The 16,828-nt window shown below is 41.7% G+C and overlaps 1 protein-coding gene across 2 annotated transcripts; it reads left to right on the plus strand.

Moving 5' to 3' along the window:
- The first annotated feature begins 4,792 nt into the window (after positions 1–4,792).
- Positions 4,793–14,876, plus strand: dnajc25 (DnaJ (Hsp40) homolog, subfamily C, member 25). 2 transcript variants are annotated; one of them, XM_083641732.1, is made up of 5 exons: positions 4,793–5,091; positions 7,508–7,660; positions 8,155–8,525; positions 10,797–10,896; positions 11,835–14,876. In XM_083641732.1, the coding sequence occupies exons 1-5, from the start codon at positions 4,828–4,830 to the stop codon at positions 11,955–11,957; spliced, it is 1,011 nt and encodes a 336-aa protein (XP_083497858.1). In that variant the 5' UTR covers positions 4,793–4,827; the 3' UTR covers positions 11,958–14,876. The 2 variants fall into 2 exon arrangements, with proteins under 2 accessions (XP_083497858.1, XP_083497859.1); XM_083641733.1 differs by having other exon boundaries at positions 11,847–14,876.
- The last annotated feature ends 1,952 nt before the right edge of the window (positions 14,877–16,828 follow it).

Consider the following 16,828-nt stretch of genomic DNA (forward strand, 5'->3'; position numbering starts at 1 on the left):
GTGGGTATGGATGGGAGGTAGGACCACATGTGGGTAGAGAGTGGATGGGAGGTAGGACCACATGTGGGTAGAGGGTGGATAGGAGGTAGGACTACATGTGGGTAGAGGGTGGATGGGAGGTAGGACCACATGTGGGTAGAGGGTGGATAGGAGGTAGGACTACATGTGGGTAGAGGGTAGATGGGAGGTATAGGACTAGAATATGTAGATGGATATTCATTGGAATGCCTTTGTGTACATGCTCGTATACGTTTTAAGTGCGTGCATGTAATTTTGTAATGTAGAGTAGGCAAATGGATAGAATGTAAATGTTCTGCATGTAATGTATTGACAGCGTTTTCGTTTCACTTTATTTTTCCTACGACCATGGTGGAATCTATATAAAAATCAATAAAAAGTCGGTCACAAAAAAAACTAATCTGAGCAACCCCCCAACCCCACTAGTGAATAATCTTGCGGACAATAACCTACCCCTCCCCCATCATATGTCACTTTAAAGGACTTTTTACTTTGCACTTTATAATAGTCTCAATTAGAAAGGAAAAATGAATTATACTTTAGTACCCTGACCCTGCAATCTTCTTATTAGTTACTATGAATTTTAGTTGGACGAAATGAACTTGTTTGGACTATTTATTTATTTATTTATTTATTTATTCATTCATTCATTCATTCATTCATTCATTCATTCATTCATTCATTTATTTATTCATTTATTTATTTATTTATTTATTTATTTATTTGTTTATTTATTTATTCATTCATTCATTCATTCTGGAACATTCAAAAATCTACAGATGCAAGTTTTAGATTAGTTTTATATTTTGTTTTTCTGTATTGCTTCGTCTTCTACTATTGATGTGACCGCTGCACAGAGATGGGCGAAAATACATCATAAAGTATTTTGATACAAATTACAAATACTTGCTCAAAAAATGTATCACAATACAAATACAAAATACTGGTCTGAAAAATGTATTTGAGATACAAATACGTATTTTGTATTTTGAAAATACATAAAAATACATTTTATAAACACTGATAGCTGCAACAATTAGTCAATCCATCAATTCATTGCCAAATATTACATTAATTGCCTATTTTGATCATCTATTCATCATTTTGAGCCATGTCCTAATTCTCTGATTCCAGCTTCTCAAATGTGAAATTGTCTGGTTTCCTTAGATGGTAAATCATCTCTTAGGCCTCTGTGACAGTATTCCCCTTTGTGTACCCTCTAACACATTACAGTTCTTTCATTTCAGTTTTAGTTGTTTTTCAGCACAGCTAATTTCTCCCTCACGCTGTTAATCACCTTCTGTGAGGGCTTTTGACTTACAGGCAGCATTTCTACATGTTAACCTCAAGTTTTGGAACTTTGACCATGTTAGTCCTAGATATCTGACATAAGTAACAGTAGGCTATCCCTGGAGATGTTGTGCCATGGCTGCAGTTATGGAAATCGCCGGCTCCACGGGCTCCCAAAATCATGACTGACAGACAGACAGACACCGCCCACCCACCTTGGTGCCATTGTGCAAATGTGCGCCATCGGCTCATACTACATCAGAGTTGCTCGAGTGACATCACTGATGACATCACAATTGATCGAGTGACATCACTGATGAGATCACAATCATGACCCACACTGCCGCCACATACACTGCCACCCACTTTTCCAATTTTAATTAAGAAGATAATTAGTTGTGTCTTTGTAATATGATACACTGGTTTGAATATGCAGTAAACCATTTCATTTGCAGATAGGCCAGTGCATGCAATATCTAATCATCAATTTATATTAGTAATTTATCTCTGGGGTAATTTCCACCAATACAAGGCTTCATACTAGACGTAGAAGTGATGTGAAGTCTGACTCAAGACCCACCCTACTCTGCCTCTGATTTGTCGTTGAGTTTGTTCTGAGGGTAAGCCAATCAGAGGTAGAGTAGAAGTGACATGTCAAATTTTTTCCTCCACAGTTTAAACCTGTGTCAATGGTTAGAATGTGTCAATTTGAGAATAAAATCACATAAAATTTAAGAAAAAAGTATTTTATGTATTTAAAATACACAAAATACAAGGTCTGAAAGTATCTTGATACAAATTACATCTTATTTTTCTCGGTCCAGCCAAATACAGATGACAAAATACACAAATGTATTTGAAATACGTATTTTAAATACATGTATTTAATACATGAATACATGTATTTTAAATACATGTATTTAAAATACATGTATTTAAAATACTACCCATCTCTGCCGCTGCACTGCATATCCGAATTCCTCGTTTGTAATCTGATTACTCACTGTGGCTATTCAAGTGTAATCTGAATACTCACTGTCGCTATTAAAGTGAATCTTGAATCTTGATCTTGAAAATACAAGATACTCGCAAACTATGACATGCAAAGTAAAACACTGTCATCAAAAGACAGTATAATCATCACTGTAGATGATGTGGTTAATGTCTCCATCTAGTGGACAGGCAGGAGAACTACATCAACTGATCTGTGGTTTATCAACTGATCCGCCTCTTCAACGAGAACAAAAAGCCCCCACAAATCAGGACTTTTTCACCCCCCCCCCCTCACTTTAAAGGACTCTTTACTTTGCACTTTCTAATTTGAGATTGTTTTCTGTATTGCTTCGTCTCCTATTTGATGTGACTGCTACGCTGCATACTTGAACCAAGTCAAATTCCTTGTGTGTAATCGAATTACTTACTGTGGCTATAGAGAGCTAGCCTGGGTAAACCCATCCCCCACGTGACCTGCTCTCAGACCTGTTCTCAGTCACTATGTGATAGTGACTGGGAACTGAGAGAGCAGGTCACGTGGTGGCTGGGTTTACCTAGGCTAATAGAGAGCCGCAGGGATGATGTATTTTTGTAGGCAGAATGCGGAAGTCCCGAACTTCCTGGTTCTTCACTGTTTCTGTCTATGGGATTTTTGAATGGGTTTTTGCCGCGATGCTTCAAATACGGTCTCTGGGCAACGCAAGATTAATTACACGCGAACCAGAGTTCCGTCGGATAATCTTCACACATGAGGACCACTTTCATGAGTTTTGAAGCGTAAATGCGAGCCCTAGAAGTAAAAAGCTCGAGCTAAGCTAATCCAGAACTACACACTGTCGCATAGGCTTCCACGTCACGTCAGCACTCAACCCAGACTATTGTTGATGTGTGCACTGATTACCCCGGTCTGAACGGGCTGAACCAGGTGAGGGAAAGAGAATGTCCGTGTTCGTCCTTTGAAGTGGTGACGTTATTGACGTATATATCCCCATCGACTCAACAGTGTAGTCTCATTTAGCCGTTTGCTAGCTAGCCGTCCTTTTAACGGCACGTAAAAGCTTCAAAACTCGTAAAAGTGGTCCTCGTGTGTGAAGATGATGTTACTAAACACTGGTTCGCGTTTGATTAAGCCAGCGTTGCCCAGAGAGATTATTAGAAGCATCGCGCCAAAAACCCATTCAAAACTCCCATAGGCGAAAACTGTGAAGAACCAGGGCTGTTAGCATCGATGATTTCCGGACTCGTTACTGCGGCTCTCTATTAAAGTGAATCTTGAATCTTGATTGTGGCCAGGCTGTGGCCTTATGGACTACTGAGGCTGTGGCAGCCACAAACATCTCACTTGCACTACACCATCTAGGTCTGAGCTGCTGTGTACAACTTTTTGTTGATTTACACGTTCTGATATATTTAAATATAGACTACTTATTTTTATTTTTATTTTACAGACTCTGAGCACAAACTGGATTTTTTACTTCTTATTTTCCAGGATTTGAAGAAACCAGCAGGGGGCGACAGGGAGTCTCCCTCTCCATAAAGCACGTCATCATTTCTCCCGGGACACAAAGACTGTGTATTCGAGGAAGAAGGATCACTCAGTAGATAAAACTGACCCAGTGTTACGATAGAGACACTGCATGAAATGTAATATACCGTATTAGTTACTTGTATTTGAAAGTAATAAGTTACTTTATATTACTGTCTGTGTAGAGTAACTCGTTACTTATTACACTACTTTTGCATTACTTTCAACAAAATAACAGCAGCAGCAGAATGACATCACCGCCCCCGAATAAGTGTAAATCGTCAAAAATTCTAAATGTTATCCTTTTCCTTTGTTATTGTCACCTATAGTGGTTATTTGCATAAAACACACAATTTGATTAGTAAATGACTGTATCTTTATTTAAATATAGCCTATGCTTTGATTTAAAAAATATCAATTTGTAACTTGTGTTACTTGACAAAGTAACTAGTATAATATTAGCTACTGAAATCCTATTGGTAATAATGTTATATTACTGAGTTACTGCTAAATATGTAATATGTTAGGCTACTTTTGTAATTATACCCCCCAACACTGGTGAAAAATATGGAGAGAAATGTTGAGGTGGTGACATGGAAAAGGAACCTGAGTGGGTCGGGAGAAGAATGGAGGGCTGCCAGGATACTCTTTAACATTGTGGACGTTTCTGGAAAGGAGCTGGATGACACACTGAGGAAAGGGAATTTGCAATATCGTCGCTTTAGCAATCCAGTAGGTGGCGGTAATGCAACGTTTAAGGATGCCAACCGCAATAGAATTCAAAGGAAGAAGAATCAGAAGAAGAAGAAGCAGCAGCAGCAGCAGCCTACACTCGTCCCATCGGTTGCATAAATTATGTGCACCTTGCTAACGAGTCCTCGCTGCAAAACACACGATCTTTGGTGCCGCGTCATCGCTCTGTCCCGGAAGTTGCAGACAGGCGCGTGGTGATGATGAGGCAAACAGTATGGTCGCTTGCACACAGAAGAGAGAGCAGAGAGATGAGTGTGTCGTGGCGGCTCGTGCTGTTGTTTCTGTGCGTGCCCGCGGCGCGCGCGCTGCTCCCGGGACTATACTGCGGCACGGAGGTCTGTTACGACGTGCTGGGCGTCCCGCGCACAGCCGCCCGCGCGGAGATAGCACGCGCCTACCGCCAGCTGGCCCGCAAATACCACCCAGACCGCTATCGCGCCGAGCCGGGCGAGAGCGCAGAGGCCGCGCACGACAAGTTCCTACAGGTGGCAACCGCCTACGAGACGCTTAAGGTAAAGAGAGCATGAGACACTATGGGGGGAGGTGGAGAGAGAGAGTGGGGGAGAGAAAGAACGAGAGAGAGACAGAGTGGGCGAGAGAAGGAGGGAGATAGAGTGGAGGAGACAGAGAGGGAGAGAGAGTGGGCGAGAGAAAGAAAGAGACAGAGGGAGGGAGAGAAAAAACAAGTGAGAGACCGAGATGGAGAGAGTGGGGGAGATACAGAACGAGAGAGAGACAGAGTGGGCGAGAGAAAGAGGGAGATAAAGTGGGGGAGACAGGGAGGGAGAGAGAAAGAAAGAGACACAGAGGGAGAGAGAGTGAGGAAGAGAAAGAACAAGAGAGAGACAGAGATGGAGAGAGTGGGGGAGAGAAAGAACGAGAGACAGACAGAGTGGGCGAGAGAAAGAGGGCGAGCGAGTGGGGGAGACAACGAAAGAGAGACAGAGAGGGAGAGAGTGTGGGCGAGAGAAAGAAAGAGACAGAGGAGGCCGATGTCTATGTATGTTATGTTATGTTGTACATGTACCTGATAAAGTTATCATCTGTAGCTTACACAGGCAGCAGATTGTTGTGTATGCGCCACGTCAGTGGGACTGGCGTTAACATGCGCTTTTCCTTACCCAGATAACTTCCAGATCACATTTAAAAAACAGGTGTGAATGCAGTGTCAGTAGTAGGCGGACTATCCAAATAAAGTGTTTGCCGAACTCATGCTAATGTGAGTTTGTTTTGCTGATGTGGCGTTTTAGCAGGCGGTTTGGCTGTTTAAACGTCTGCTGAAGATAACCTCTGTTGACTCACCAAACAGTCTCAGCAGTTTGCTCTAAGGCTCTAACCCAGCTGTGGTTCTCAAACGTTTTTGGCTTCAGTACCCCCTTTCCCTGATTTCTGAATCCAAGTACCCCCTTTATCCGACTACAACATTTTGCTTAGAAAACGGCAAGAGAAAACTATATAGCATATGATGCAATGAATGAATGATATTAACCCACCTTTTTAAGAATATAACATAAGGCTTATTGTTATTGTCATTCCTCGGCAATGGCGTAGTCCCGCCCGTTATTGACGCTGACTCATCACTGTACCCTGTATGCTCGGGTTGGCCGGTCCGCACTGGCCACCCGTAGACTTGTGCATTGGTATTATATTGATTTACCAGGCAATTCTCCGTCTCCTCCCCTCTTATTTATGTATTTATATTTTCCAGAAAAGTGTTGGGAATTATTCTTCTTTACGTTCACAAAATCTGCTCCTGTTGTCTGTTCCCAATGTTCGTACAGAAATGGGAAAGAGAGCTTTTAGGTATTCAGCTCCATCTGCTTGGAACATGCTACAGAATGAGCTGAAACTTACAGAGTATGTATCGCTGGATGTTTTTAAATGCCTCATGAAGGGACTAGAGGTTGACTCAACGGTCTGCCGATGTTTTGATTCGCCCTAATAGTCTTATCTCTTATCAATGCTCTGGCTTGCCCTGCTAGGTTGCTTTCTGGCTCATACTGCTTGTCTAGTGTAATTTGTGCAGTGTTGGGGTGTAACTCATTACAAAAGTAACATATTACATGTAATATATTACTTTTAGCAGTAACTCAGTAATATAACTTATTACTTATAGGATTTCAGTAATATTATACCAGTTACTTTGTCAAGTAACTCAAGTTACAAATTGAGTTAAATTTTATTAAATCAAAGCACATATTTAAAAAAGATACAATCATTTCCTAATCAAATGGTGTGTTTTTATGCAAATAACCGCTATAGATGACAATAACAAAGGAAAAGGATAACATTTAGAATTTTGGATTGTTTACTCTGACTTCAAGGCAGTTGAAATTATTTTTTGGGATGGTTCCGGGGCGGCGATGTCATTCTGCTGCTGCTGTTGTTTTGGTAAAAGTAATGAAAAAGTAGTGTAGTAAGTAACTAGTTACTCTACAAAGAAAGTAATATTGTAAAGTAACGTATTACTTCCAAATGAAAGTAACTAGTAATATGTAGTATATTACATTTTGAAAGTAACTTGCCCAACACTGAATTTGTGTTATATGTTGTTGTTGTTTTTTATTGTTTTATATGCAACTTTTGTATTCCTTTGTGCGGCTGCCTGTCTTGGCCAGGTCTCTCTTGAAAAAGAGATTTTTAATCTCAATGGGACTTTCCTGGTTAAATAAAGGTTAAGTAAAAAATGATTGGCTAATCGTTATACCCCTCGGCATTGATTGGTTGGAGAGATTTTTTTTCTTTTTCAAAAAATATTCTCTATGATTAATCGGTTTAAAGAAAATAAACATAGCTGGTGATTAATTTTCTGTTGATCGACTAATCATTGCAGCTCTAATGATGGATCAAATGAAAGCAGAATAAGGAGAGGAGACAATGATGAAATGGACGTGTTAAAGCTGTATTAAAAGACGACCTCTGGTGCAGGATGAAGACTCTCGTAGAGATTATGACTACATGCTGGACCACCCAGAGGAGTATTACCAACATTACTATGCCTACTACCGCCGCCGCCTGGCTCCCCGGGTGGACGTCCGGCTGGTCATCCTGATCACCGTCTGCGCCATCTCCATCTTCCAGGTACGACTGTCCGCTCCTTTTTACATTTTTTCTCCCGTTTCTCTCCCCAATTGTACTTACATTGTACTTGGCCAATTGGAGTTGTAGACCAGCACAGTCGACAACCTCTTCTTTTTACCTGACAGCGAGGAGTTTCCCCAGCAGGACGTAGCACGTGGGCAGGGTTGGGTAGTAACTGACTACATGTAATAGGGATTACATAATTTGGATTACGAAAAATAAGTAACTATAATCAACCCAGATTACATTTGGAAAATGTGTAATCAGGTTATAGTTACATTTGAAATCTTTAAAGGGATAGTTGTGATTTTTTTTTGACGTGGGGTTGTATGAGGTACTGGACAGTCAGTGTACTACATGCAGTACTCTGCAGCCGGCGCGGTCCCAGTTTGGAGAAATGGAGCCCGGCAGTGTCTGGCAAGTAGAGCTGTCTGCCGAGTGTACAGTGTATACACACCATATATATATGTATATAACCATCTTACCTCCCCCAGTTCTACAGTTGGCACAGCAGCTACAACGAGGCAATCAGCTACCTGGTGACCGTGCCTAAGTACCGCATCCAGGCCACGGAGATCGCCAAGCAGCAGGGCCTCCTCAACCGCACCAAGGAGAAGGGCAAGAACCGCCGGTCTAAAGAGGAGATCCGCGAGCAGGAGGAGGAGGTGATCCGCGACATCATCAAAAACAAGATCGACATCAAAGGGGGCTACCAGAAGCCCCTGCTGTCGGACCTCCTGCTGTGTCAGATGGTGCTGTTCCCCGTCTACCTGAGCTCCTACCTGGCCTGGTACTCCTCCTGGGTGTACCGCTTCACCATCTGCAGGGAGGAGTATGGAGACACGGAGAAGCTCTACCTCATCAGGTGAGCCTGCACTAGGGTTGGGACGATGGAATTGTCCATCGACGATGTCGGGCACAGCCGATGGTCTCAGCCCCCACCATCGTAACATTGTGATGTCTAGTATAAGAGCCGTGTGCACCTTATATTTAAATATACTTTATTTTCTAAAGTATATATAAATAAACCTTGCCGTTGCGTTAGTCACTCAATTTATTATCTTGAGCGTTATTCCCTCCTGGCCTATCTGAATTCTGTTGTACAGTATTGATACAGTGCTCCATAGAAGTTATGGCAAACTAAGACCATTTAGGGTGTATTCACACCTATCTCGTTTGGAGCAGTTGTTCCAAAACAGAGAGCGTTTTCCCCCTTGGTGCGGTTCGTTTGGGGGAGTGTGAACACAGCAATCACACTCGGATGCGGGACAAAACAAGCGGACCGAGATCGGCAAGAAAGGGTGGTCTCGGTCCGCTTTAAACAAACTCTGTTGTGGTTCGTTTGTGGTGAGAACGTGATCCGACCTCGATCCGACACAACTGCAGTAAACACTGCACATTTTTGGATAAACCAGCTGCCGTAGTCAACTGCGCTGTGCGTAATGGCCTGAAGAACGAGCATTTTTATCGTTTAAAAACATCATTCAGATCCTGTTTTGGCAATTGTGAAACTAACGTTTGTGTTAGCAGAGTGGGTTAATGCAGCAGTTCTCGCGTGCACTCCCAGAGTAGCAGCAAGACCGAGGAAATAAATGTAAACGTGGAGCAGTTTCTCTTTCTCTCTCTCTGTGGTTCTTTCACACACACGGAGCTGTTTATTGATAATGACACAGGGTCAGAGACACACACACACATCAGTTTTCCGTGCATGTCATTGGCTGTCATCACCTGTGTTGCATTCAGGTAACATCCAAAAGTACAATGCTATACAATTGAGAGCATACCTCTCCCAGATATCAACAGTTTGCATGGATAAACTGGGGGATTTTTACATCATCATATCAGCAGTTTGAACTCGATCAACTTATCTGGTCTCCAAAATAAATAAAAACAAGTCGTGGTAATCAGAGCCAGCCTTCTCTGTGATAAGATGTCTGGTTCAATCAGACAATCAGAGTGATTGCATGTCTCCCTCGAAATGTCCGTAGGCTATTATTCAATTTATTAATATTTTATTCCTGACAGGACAGGTGTTCATATGCGTAATCGTCTGAAGTCTCCATGATAGTAATAGCAGACGTTGCGAGGGTCTTTGATCTTCTATCTCCAAATTCCCGATAGATAGCCTAAATAGTAGGGCTGTGAATCTTCACTGGCCTCACGATTCGATTCGATTACGATTCAGAGGGCTACGATTCGATTCGATAACGATTATCGATGCATCTCGATGCATCTTAAATCGATGCATCACTTTTTTTCCCGAATACATGATTTTTTTTCTCACTTTCTTTTTTCTCACTGTGTGGCTACTTTTAAAATAAAAGTGCATTTAGAATTGCATTGTATTATGATCCATAATTAAAATAAACAACTGCATGTACTTCCATTATATTTTATTTGATTATATATATATTTTTTTTAATAATCGATTTTTGACATTTGTGAATCGATGCAGAATCGTGCAGGTCCGCATCACGATGCATCTTATAATCGATTATTTTTGACACCCCTACTAAATAGGCAATCTCCCGATCCCTCCCTCTTTCTTTCTCTCTCTCCTCGCATGACGCACGCCCGACATAGCCTAATGTAGGTCTAACAAAACGCATTCTTATAATCATTATAGAAAATCTCTGGGAATTATTTTTTCCATCCTGGGAGGCTACTAGCCTATCAGAGTGTCTGCTGGCCAATCCAGGTTTGGCAATACTATTTGGATCGTTTGATTTGTGGCTGTGTGAACACAAACGAACCAAGGCATAAATGCAACAATTGTATCAATTAAGCCCCTGAATTGGAACAAAGCAAACGACCTAGAGGTGTGAATACACCCTTAGTTTAGCAATTTCAAACTCAATGTATAGTAAGTGTTAGTTAAAGGTGTGTCGCTGATGTAACCGGTTACAGCTTGAAGTGGCGTTGAGGTCTTGAAATATATTGGAAGGGTCTTGAAAAAGGTCTTGAAAAGTATTGAATTTAACATCAGGATTGCTGCATATACCCTGTATTAGAGACAGACAGTATTACTTATCTCTGTCTTTCTGTCTCTTTGTCTGTTTCTCTCTCTGTCTCTCTGTTTGTATGTCTGTCTCTCTCTGTCTGTCTCTCTTTGTCTCTCTGTCTGTCTCTGTCTCAGGAGGAACATGAAGATGTCTCAGGCTCAGTTTGACAGTCTGGAGGACCATCTGAGAGAAAGCTTCCTGGAGAAATACCTCTGGATCAGAGAGAACTACCAGGTCTGTGTACCAGTCCAACCTTTAACACATTACAACACTTGCCTCACACAACACCACTCTGGTTCAACCTGGCGTCACCCAGAGCATGACAAATAACACAAGCACTTCCGTTGTTAACCTTAAAAATAAAAGCACGCAGTGCAAAATAAACTTTAATAACGGAGTGGAACTCGTCTAAAGCATTACTCAAAATGTATATTAACGTTAACGTGAAAGCCCGCGGCGGAAGACATACTTTTACATTCTGGCTGACTTGATGGTGCTGCAAGGAAACTGGAGAGAGACGTAGAGAGCAGATGCTTTCCCCCTCACTCGTGATGATTAACAGAAACATATCTTAAGTGTACAGTAGGGCGCAGCTTCTAGAGATTTTTTCTAGGCGATTTGATCGCAAATCGCATCAGCCCTACAATGGAGTCATATGCAAAGTAGTTGCCATGCCATTTGCTGAATAAAGCTGCTTGTTAAATCTTACCAACTGGTCTCTCATGATTGAAGTGTGGTCTGCACTAGCGAGAGACCAAATTTCAAGCATGAAGGCCTCCATATTTTCATATCTGATCTAGGGTTGAGTACCGAACTCGGTACTTTTACAGGTACCGACCGAATGACGTCGGTACTACAGAGTACCAGTTCACAGAAAATCAAACGGTGCCAAATTTTGGTACCTGAACACATCTGAGTAATAGAAAGAGAGCGAGTTACGTCAGTACGTCACCCTGCCTGAAACAACAACAAACATGGCGAGCCGAAGGCGGTCCACTGTGGCTACACTTTTCCAAGAGAAGAAAACGCTCACTGCAACCTTTGCAATGTGACATGCAAAGCTGGCCAGGAAAACACCTCAAACTTGAGGAAGCACCTGGTTAAGTCTACGATACCAACCCCAAGAAAACAACTTTGTTTGTTTGTTCCCGTGTTGTTTGTTTGTCCGTTAGGTGTACAAACAGGAGCAGGAAGAGGAGATGAAGGTGAAGATGGCGATGGACCCGAGGATGAAGAGATACCGGCGGTGGATGAAGAACGAGGGCCCGGGCCGAATCACCTTCGCCGACGACTGACGTGTCCCTTCGCCAAGGCTGTGTGCTTCACAGGGCTCCCACGCTCATGGAAAACTTGGAAAAGCAGTGGAATTTCAAAATCTCATTTTCGAGGCCTGGAAAAGTTATGGAATTTGTAAAATGCTTGAAAGTGTTGTAAAAGTCACAGAATTTAGTGCTTATATTATATACATGTATATATATTAGGGCTGTCAATCGATTAAAATGTTTAATCGCGATTAATCGCATGATTGTCCATAGTTAATCGCTATTAATCGCAAATTAATCGAATTTTTTTAAATCTGTTCTAAATCTACCTCAAACCGAGGTACCTCAAACCTGGGAGCTTTGTTCAAAGATGCACTTCTATTTATATGGGTAGTAGCTATTGTCATTAGTATGGGTAAGTATTTGGCCATTGGTATTGTTATTATTGCTACTAGTTACTGGGAATACACATCTCTCAGGCTGCACTGTGTGAAGTTAACTGTGCGATCCTCTACATCTCTCGAGCCACAGTGTGTGCAGACTGTGTGCCAGCTCTCTCCCCCCCTCTCTCTTTCTCCCTCGGTCTCTCTCCCGCTCTCTGTCGGTCTCTCTCTGGTCTGATCGCCCTCCCTCTCTTTCTCACTGTCTCGCTCGCTTTCTCTGCCTCTCTCTCTCTCTCTCTGTCTCTGTCTCCATCTCCCCCCGCCCCTGCTCTCCATCTGTCTCTGTCTCTCTCTCTCTCTCTGCCACGGTCTGATTGCACTGACGCACTCCCTCTCTCTCTCACCCAAAATGCGGGACATCTTCTGAATTTGAAGCTGAACTTGCCATTATACCCATTTTCTTCCTCCCTTTCTGCTCAGATGTTTGTTTCTGCTTGCTATCAACGTTACTGCTTCCTGATTTCCCAAACTATGGGGCGGACCAAGGCTCAAACATCACAGAAAGTGCATGCATTAATCGCACGTAAAAAAAAATAGTGGCGTTAAAAGGAATTTGCGTTGGCAGCCCTAATATATATACAGTATATATATGTATATATATATATATATATATATATATATATATACACATACACACACACATACAGTATATATGTATATTGTAAATATTTGTATGGAAAATTTACAATTTGGGGGGGTTCAATATAGTAATGTGACGCAATTACTCCAAATCAATACCAGAAATGATTACTACCCTGGACAAATAGGACACACTTCTTTATATTGGATTTTTTAGGGGAAATTCATGATTTATTCATTTGTGATGCAGTGATTCTAAAGCACTACAATCCAATATAAAGAGGTGTGTCCTATTTGTCCGGTGTGATAATAATTTCTGGTGTTGATTCAGAGTCACCGCGTCATATTACGTGGAAATTCTATTCATGAAAAAGTGTGGGAACCCTGGCTTCATGTCAAACACGTGTACAGAGAGTGTTTATAGTGAGAGATATTTTCATAGAGATTTCATCAGGTCACAAAGGGGATGAGAGGGTTAGACTGTTTTGGAAAAATTAAGCCACCGCGGAAGTGCCAAAAACTTGAGGCTTTGTGCAAAAACGAGTCATTCCCCATAGACCCCCATGTTAAAGGTACATTCAGCAATGTTTTTGTGTTGAAATAAGTCTTGAATGGCTCTATATTCTGACGGCAATCACTGAAATAGAGTGTTCAGTGGTCATTGACTTGAAACCCACAACCCCACACTGTCCTCTATCTCTCTCCTGTAGTCCTGCATGCAGGGCGGATGTATCTCCGCAACCATAACTCGTAGAGATTCACGGATGGCAGCGTTGGATTCGGGGTGAAAAAATACATGGTCCTTTATAGGCATCGCGATCCGACCTCAAACTATCCAATCAGAGAAAAGTTTACATTTTCTGGGAAACGGAAGGTCAGATAGCGATGCATAAAAAAGGCTTGTATGTATTTGTTTCACCCCGAATAGAACGCCGCCATCCGTGAGTCTCTACGAGTTACGTTTGCGGAGATACGTCCGCCCTGCCTGCAGGACTACAGGAGAGAGAGAGGACAGTGGGGGGTTGGGGGTTTCAAGTCACTGACCAAACACTCCATTTCAGTGATTGCTGTCAGAATATAGAGCCATTTAACACTTATTTTAACACAAAAACATAGCTGAATGTACCTTTAAAATGCCTGACTTTACAGCAGAAATAAACATGTTTACAGCCTGGTACAAAAAACTGTTTTGGTCTCTATAGCTAATTTCACCGTATGGGGTGGATTTTTGTATAACTCACCAGTTCATACAGTCTATGCCTGCAAAAACAAAGTCCAATTGTATAAAAGTCAATGGGAAAATGACCTGACTTCTCAGCTGATTTATGACCTCAGTAAACACTTTGCTAATAAGTTTATATGGTATCAGCATGATGTTCATTTTGTAAATTATGGTCCCATTTCGAGTCAAATAGATGATAAAGCAGACTATGCTTTGGGGTGTGATTGATAGGTCGCCTGTCCAATAATTGCACAGCTCGCTGATCACGGACCAATAGCAGGCGGCGCTACAGCTCTGTGGAAAACTCTCACTAACTGCTTCTGGCTCCAAATAACCAAGATGGCGACGGTGAAAATGCCAAACTGGAGGCTTCAAAATGGGAGTCCACAAAGCAACTGGTGACGTCACGGTGGCATATTTTTATACAGACTATGGCAGTGATCAACAACCCTATCAGATACAGTATTTTATCTTATTTTGTGGGACGGTAAGAATCGTTCTTAATTATGATTAGTTGTTGCCCCTGTAGCTCTGTGGAAGGGAGCTTCTATCTACCAATGTGACGGAAATACACAGAATAATCGCCATGACAACTCTTCAAACATGTTTCATTGACTTTTTATTTTTGTTTGAAGGATGTTGGTTGTTAGGGTTATGGTTAGGCAAATAAAACAACTTGGTTAGGGTTAGGTGTTGGTCATGGTTAAATAACAAAAAACAATCTATATATATATATATATAAATAAATGTGTACAACAAACATACCTATAGATATGTGACTTTATTGTTTCAATACAAAGAAATTTGAAAAAAGAAAGGACAACAGGCTTTTGTGCTGAAAGTCAGTTTTTATTATAAAGTTCACAATCTGGACTCAAACTGTTCATCCTGTTGTTGTGATCAGCTGTTTTAATGTTTCTGTTACAGTCCTCAGATACAGTCTACTGCTTCCGTCCAGTCCAGTCAGTACAATAACACGTTTGCAGGCATGTTAGGTTTCTGCAAACCACAGTTTCATATGTTCAATCTCAATGTTTGTGAACCAAAAATATGTTTCATATCAACATTTCAAGTCCTCCAACCACAGGAGCGTTTCCAACATAAATTTTACACAAACAAAACAACTTGGTTATGGTTTGGGTTCTACTACTTAAATAATAAAAACGTTAAATGTGACTTATGGAAATGTAGACTGGAAATACTGGGGATCAAACTCCGGTGTCCGAGACAAAGGCTTATGCCCTCCACCACCCCCAACTATGACACCCTTACTGTCCACCGTACTATTTCAATAGCAGTCGTTATTTACATGACCACTAGAGGTCTCTAGGCTATAACATTACATAAAGAAATGGTGATGGTTCACAAACGAGAACCAACATATCCGTGGTTTGCATAAAGCGAACATTTTATTCTGATGACTGGTCTGTCGGCCTGTCTCTATCTCTATTTGTCAAGTTCAATACTTTATTGTCATGTCAACACAGTTTATAATAATTTGCTTTTTAGCTCTTAAAAACAGACAAAAAAAACACCCATAAGTCAAAATCTAAAGTAAGAAGAGCACAGCCAGTGATCTCAGTTCTCCATTTAGACACACAGGATATGAGAAGGTGCTAAAGGTCTGTGTCACATGCCTTCAGACAGACAGGATATGAGAAGGTGCTAAAGGTCTGTGTGTCAGATGGCTTCAGACAGACAGGATATGAGAAGGTGCTAAAGGTCTGTGTGTCACATGCCTTTAGACAGACAGGATATGAGAAGGTGCTAAAGGTCTGTGTGTCACATGCCTTTAGACAGACAGGATATGAGAAGGTGCTAAAGGTCTGTGTGTCACATGCCTTTAGACAGACAGGATATGAGAAGGTGCTAAAGACTTGCGTGTCACATGCCTTTAGACAGACAGGATATGATAAGGTGCTAAAGGTCTGTGTGTCACATGCCTTTAGACAGACAGGATATGAGAAGGTGCTAAAGACTTGCGTGTCACATGCCTTTAGACAGACAGGATATGAGAAGGTGCTAAAGGTCTGTGTGTCACATGCCTTTAGACAGACAGGATATGGGAAGGTGCTAAAGGTCTGTGTGTCACATGCCTTTAGACAGACAGGATATGAGAAGGTGCTAAAGGTCTGTGTGTCACATGCCTTATGCTTTAGACAGACAGGATATGAGAAGGTGCTAAAGGTCTGTGTGTCACATGCCTTTAGACAGACAGGATATGAGAAGGTGCTAAAGGTCTGTGTGTCACATGCCTTTAGACAGACAGGATATGATGAGGTGCTAAAGGTCTGCGTGTCACATGCCTTTAGACAGACAGGATATGAGAAGGTGCTAAAGGTCTGTGTGTCACATGCCTTTAGACAAACAGGATATGAGAAGGTGCTAAAGGTCTGTGTGTCACATGCCTTTAGACAGACAGGATATGAGAAGGTGCTAAAGGTCTGTGTGTCACATGCCTTTAGACAGACAGGATATGATGAGGTGCTAAAGGTCTGTGTGTCACATGCCTTTAGACAGACAGGATATGGTAAGGTGCTAAAGGTCTGTGTGTCACATGCCTTTAGACAGACAGGATATGAGAAGGTGCTAAAGGTCTGTGTGTCACATGCCTTTAGACAGACAGGATATGGTAAGGTGCTAAAGGTCTGTGTGTCACA

This window comes from Poromitra crassiceps, assembly GCF_964638095.1.
Source record: "Poromitra crassiceps genome assembly, chromosome: 8".
NCBI lineage: Eukaryota > Metazoa > Chordata > Actinopteri > Beryciformes > Melamphaidae > Poromitra > Poromitra crassiceps.

What these genes read in the sequence shown, in the direction of transcription:
- dnajc25 (XM_083641732.1), top strand. Translation starts at nt 4,828, where the DNA reads ATGAGTGTGTCGTGGCGGCTCGTGCTGTTGTTTCTGTGCGTGCCCGCG. An exon ending in GCGCCATCTCCATCTTCCAG is followed by an intron (nt 7,661 to 8,154) that starts GTACGACTGTCC and finishes TACCTCCCCCAG; the next exon opens with TTCTACAGTTGGCACAGCAG. An exon ending in GAGAAGCTCTACCTCATCAG is followed by an intron (nt 8,526 to 10,796) that starts GTGAGCCTGCAC and finishes TCTCTGTCTCAG; the next exon opens with GAGGAACATGAAGATGTCTC.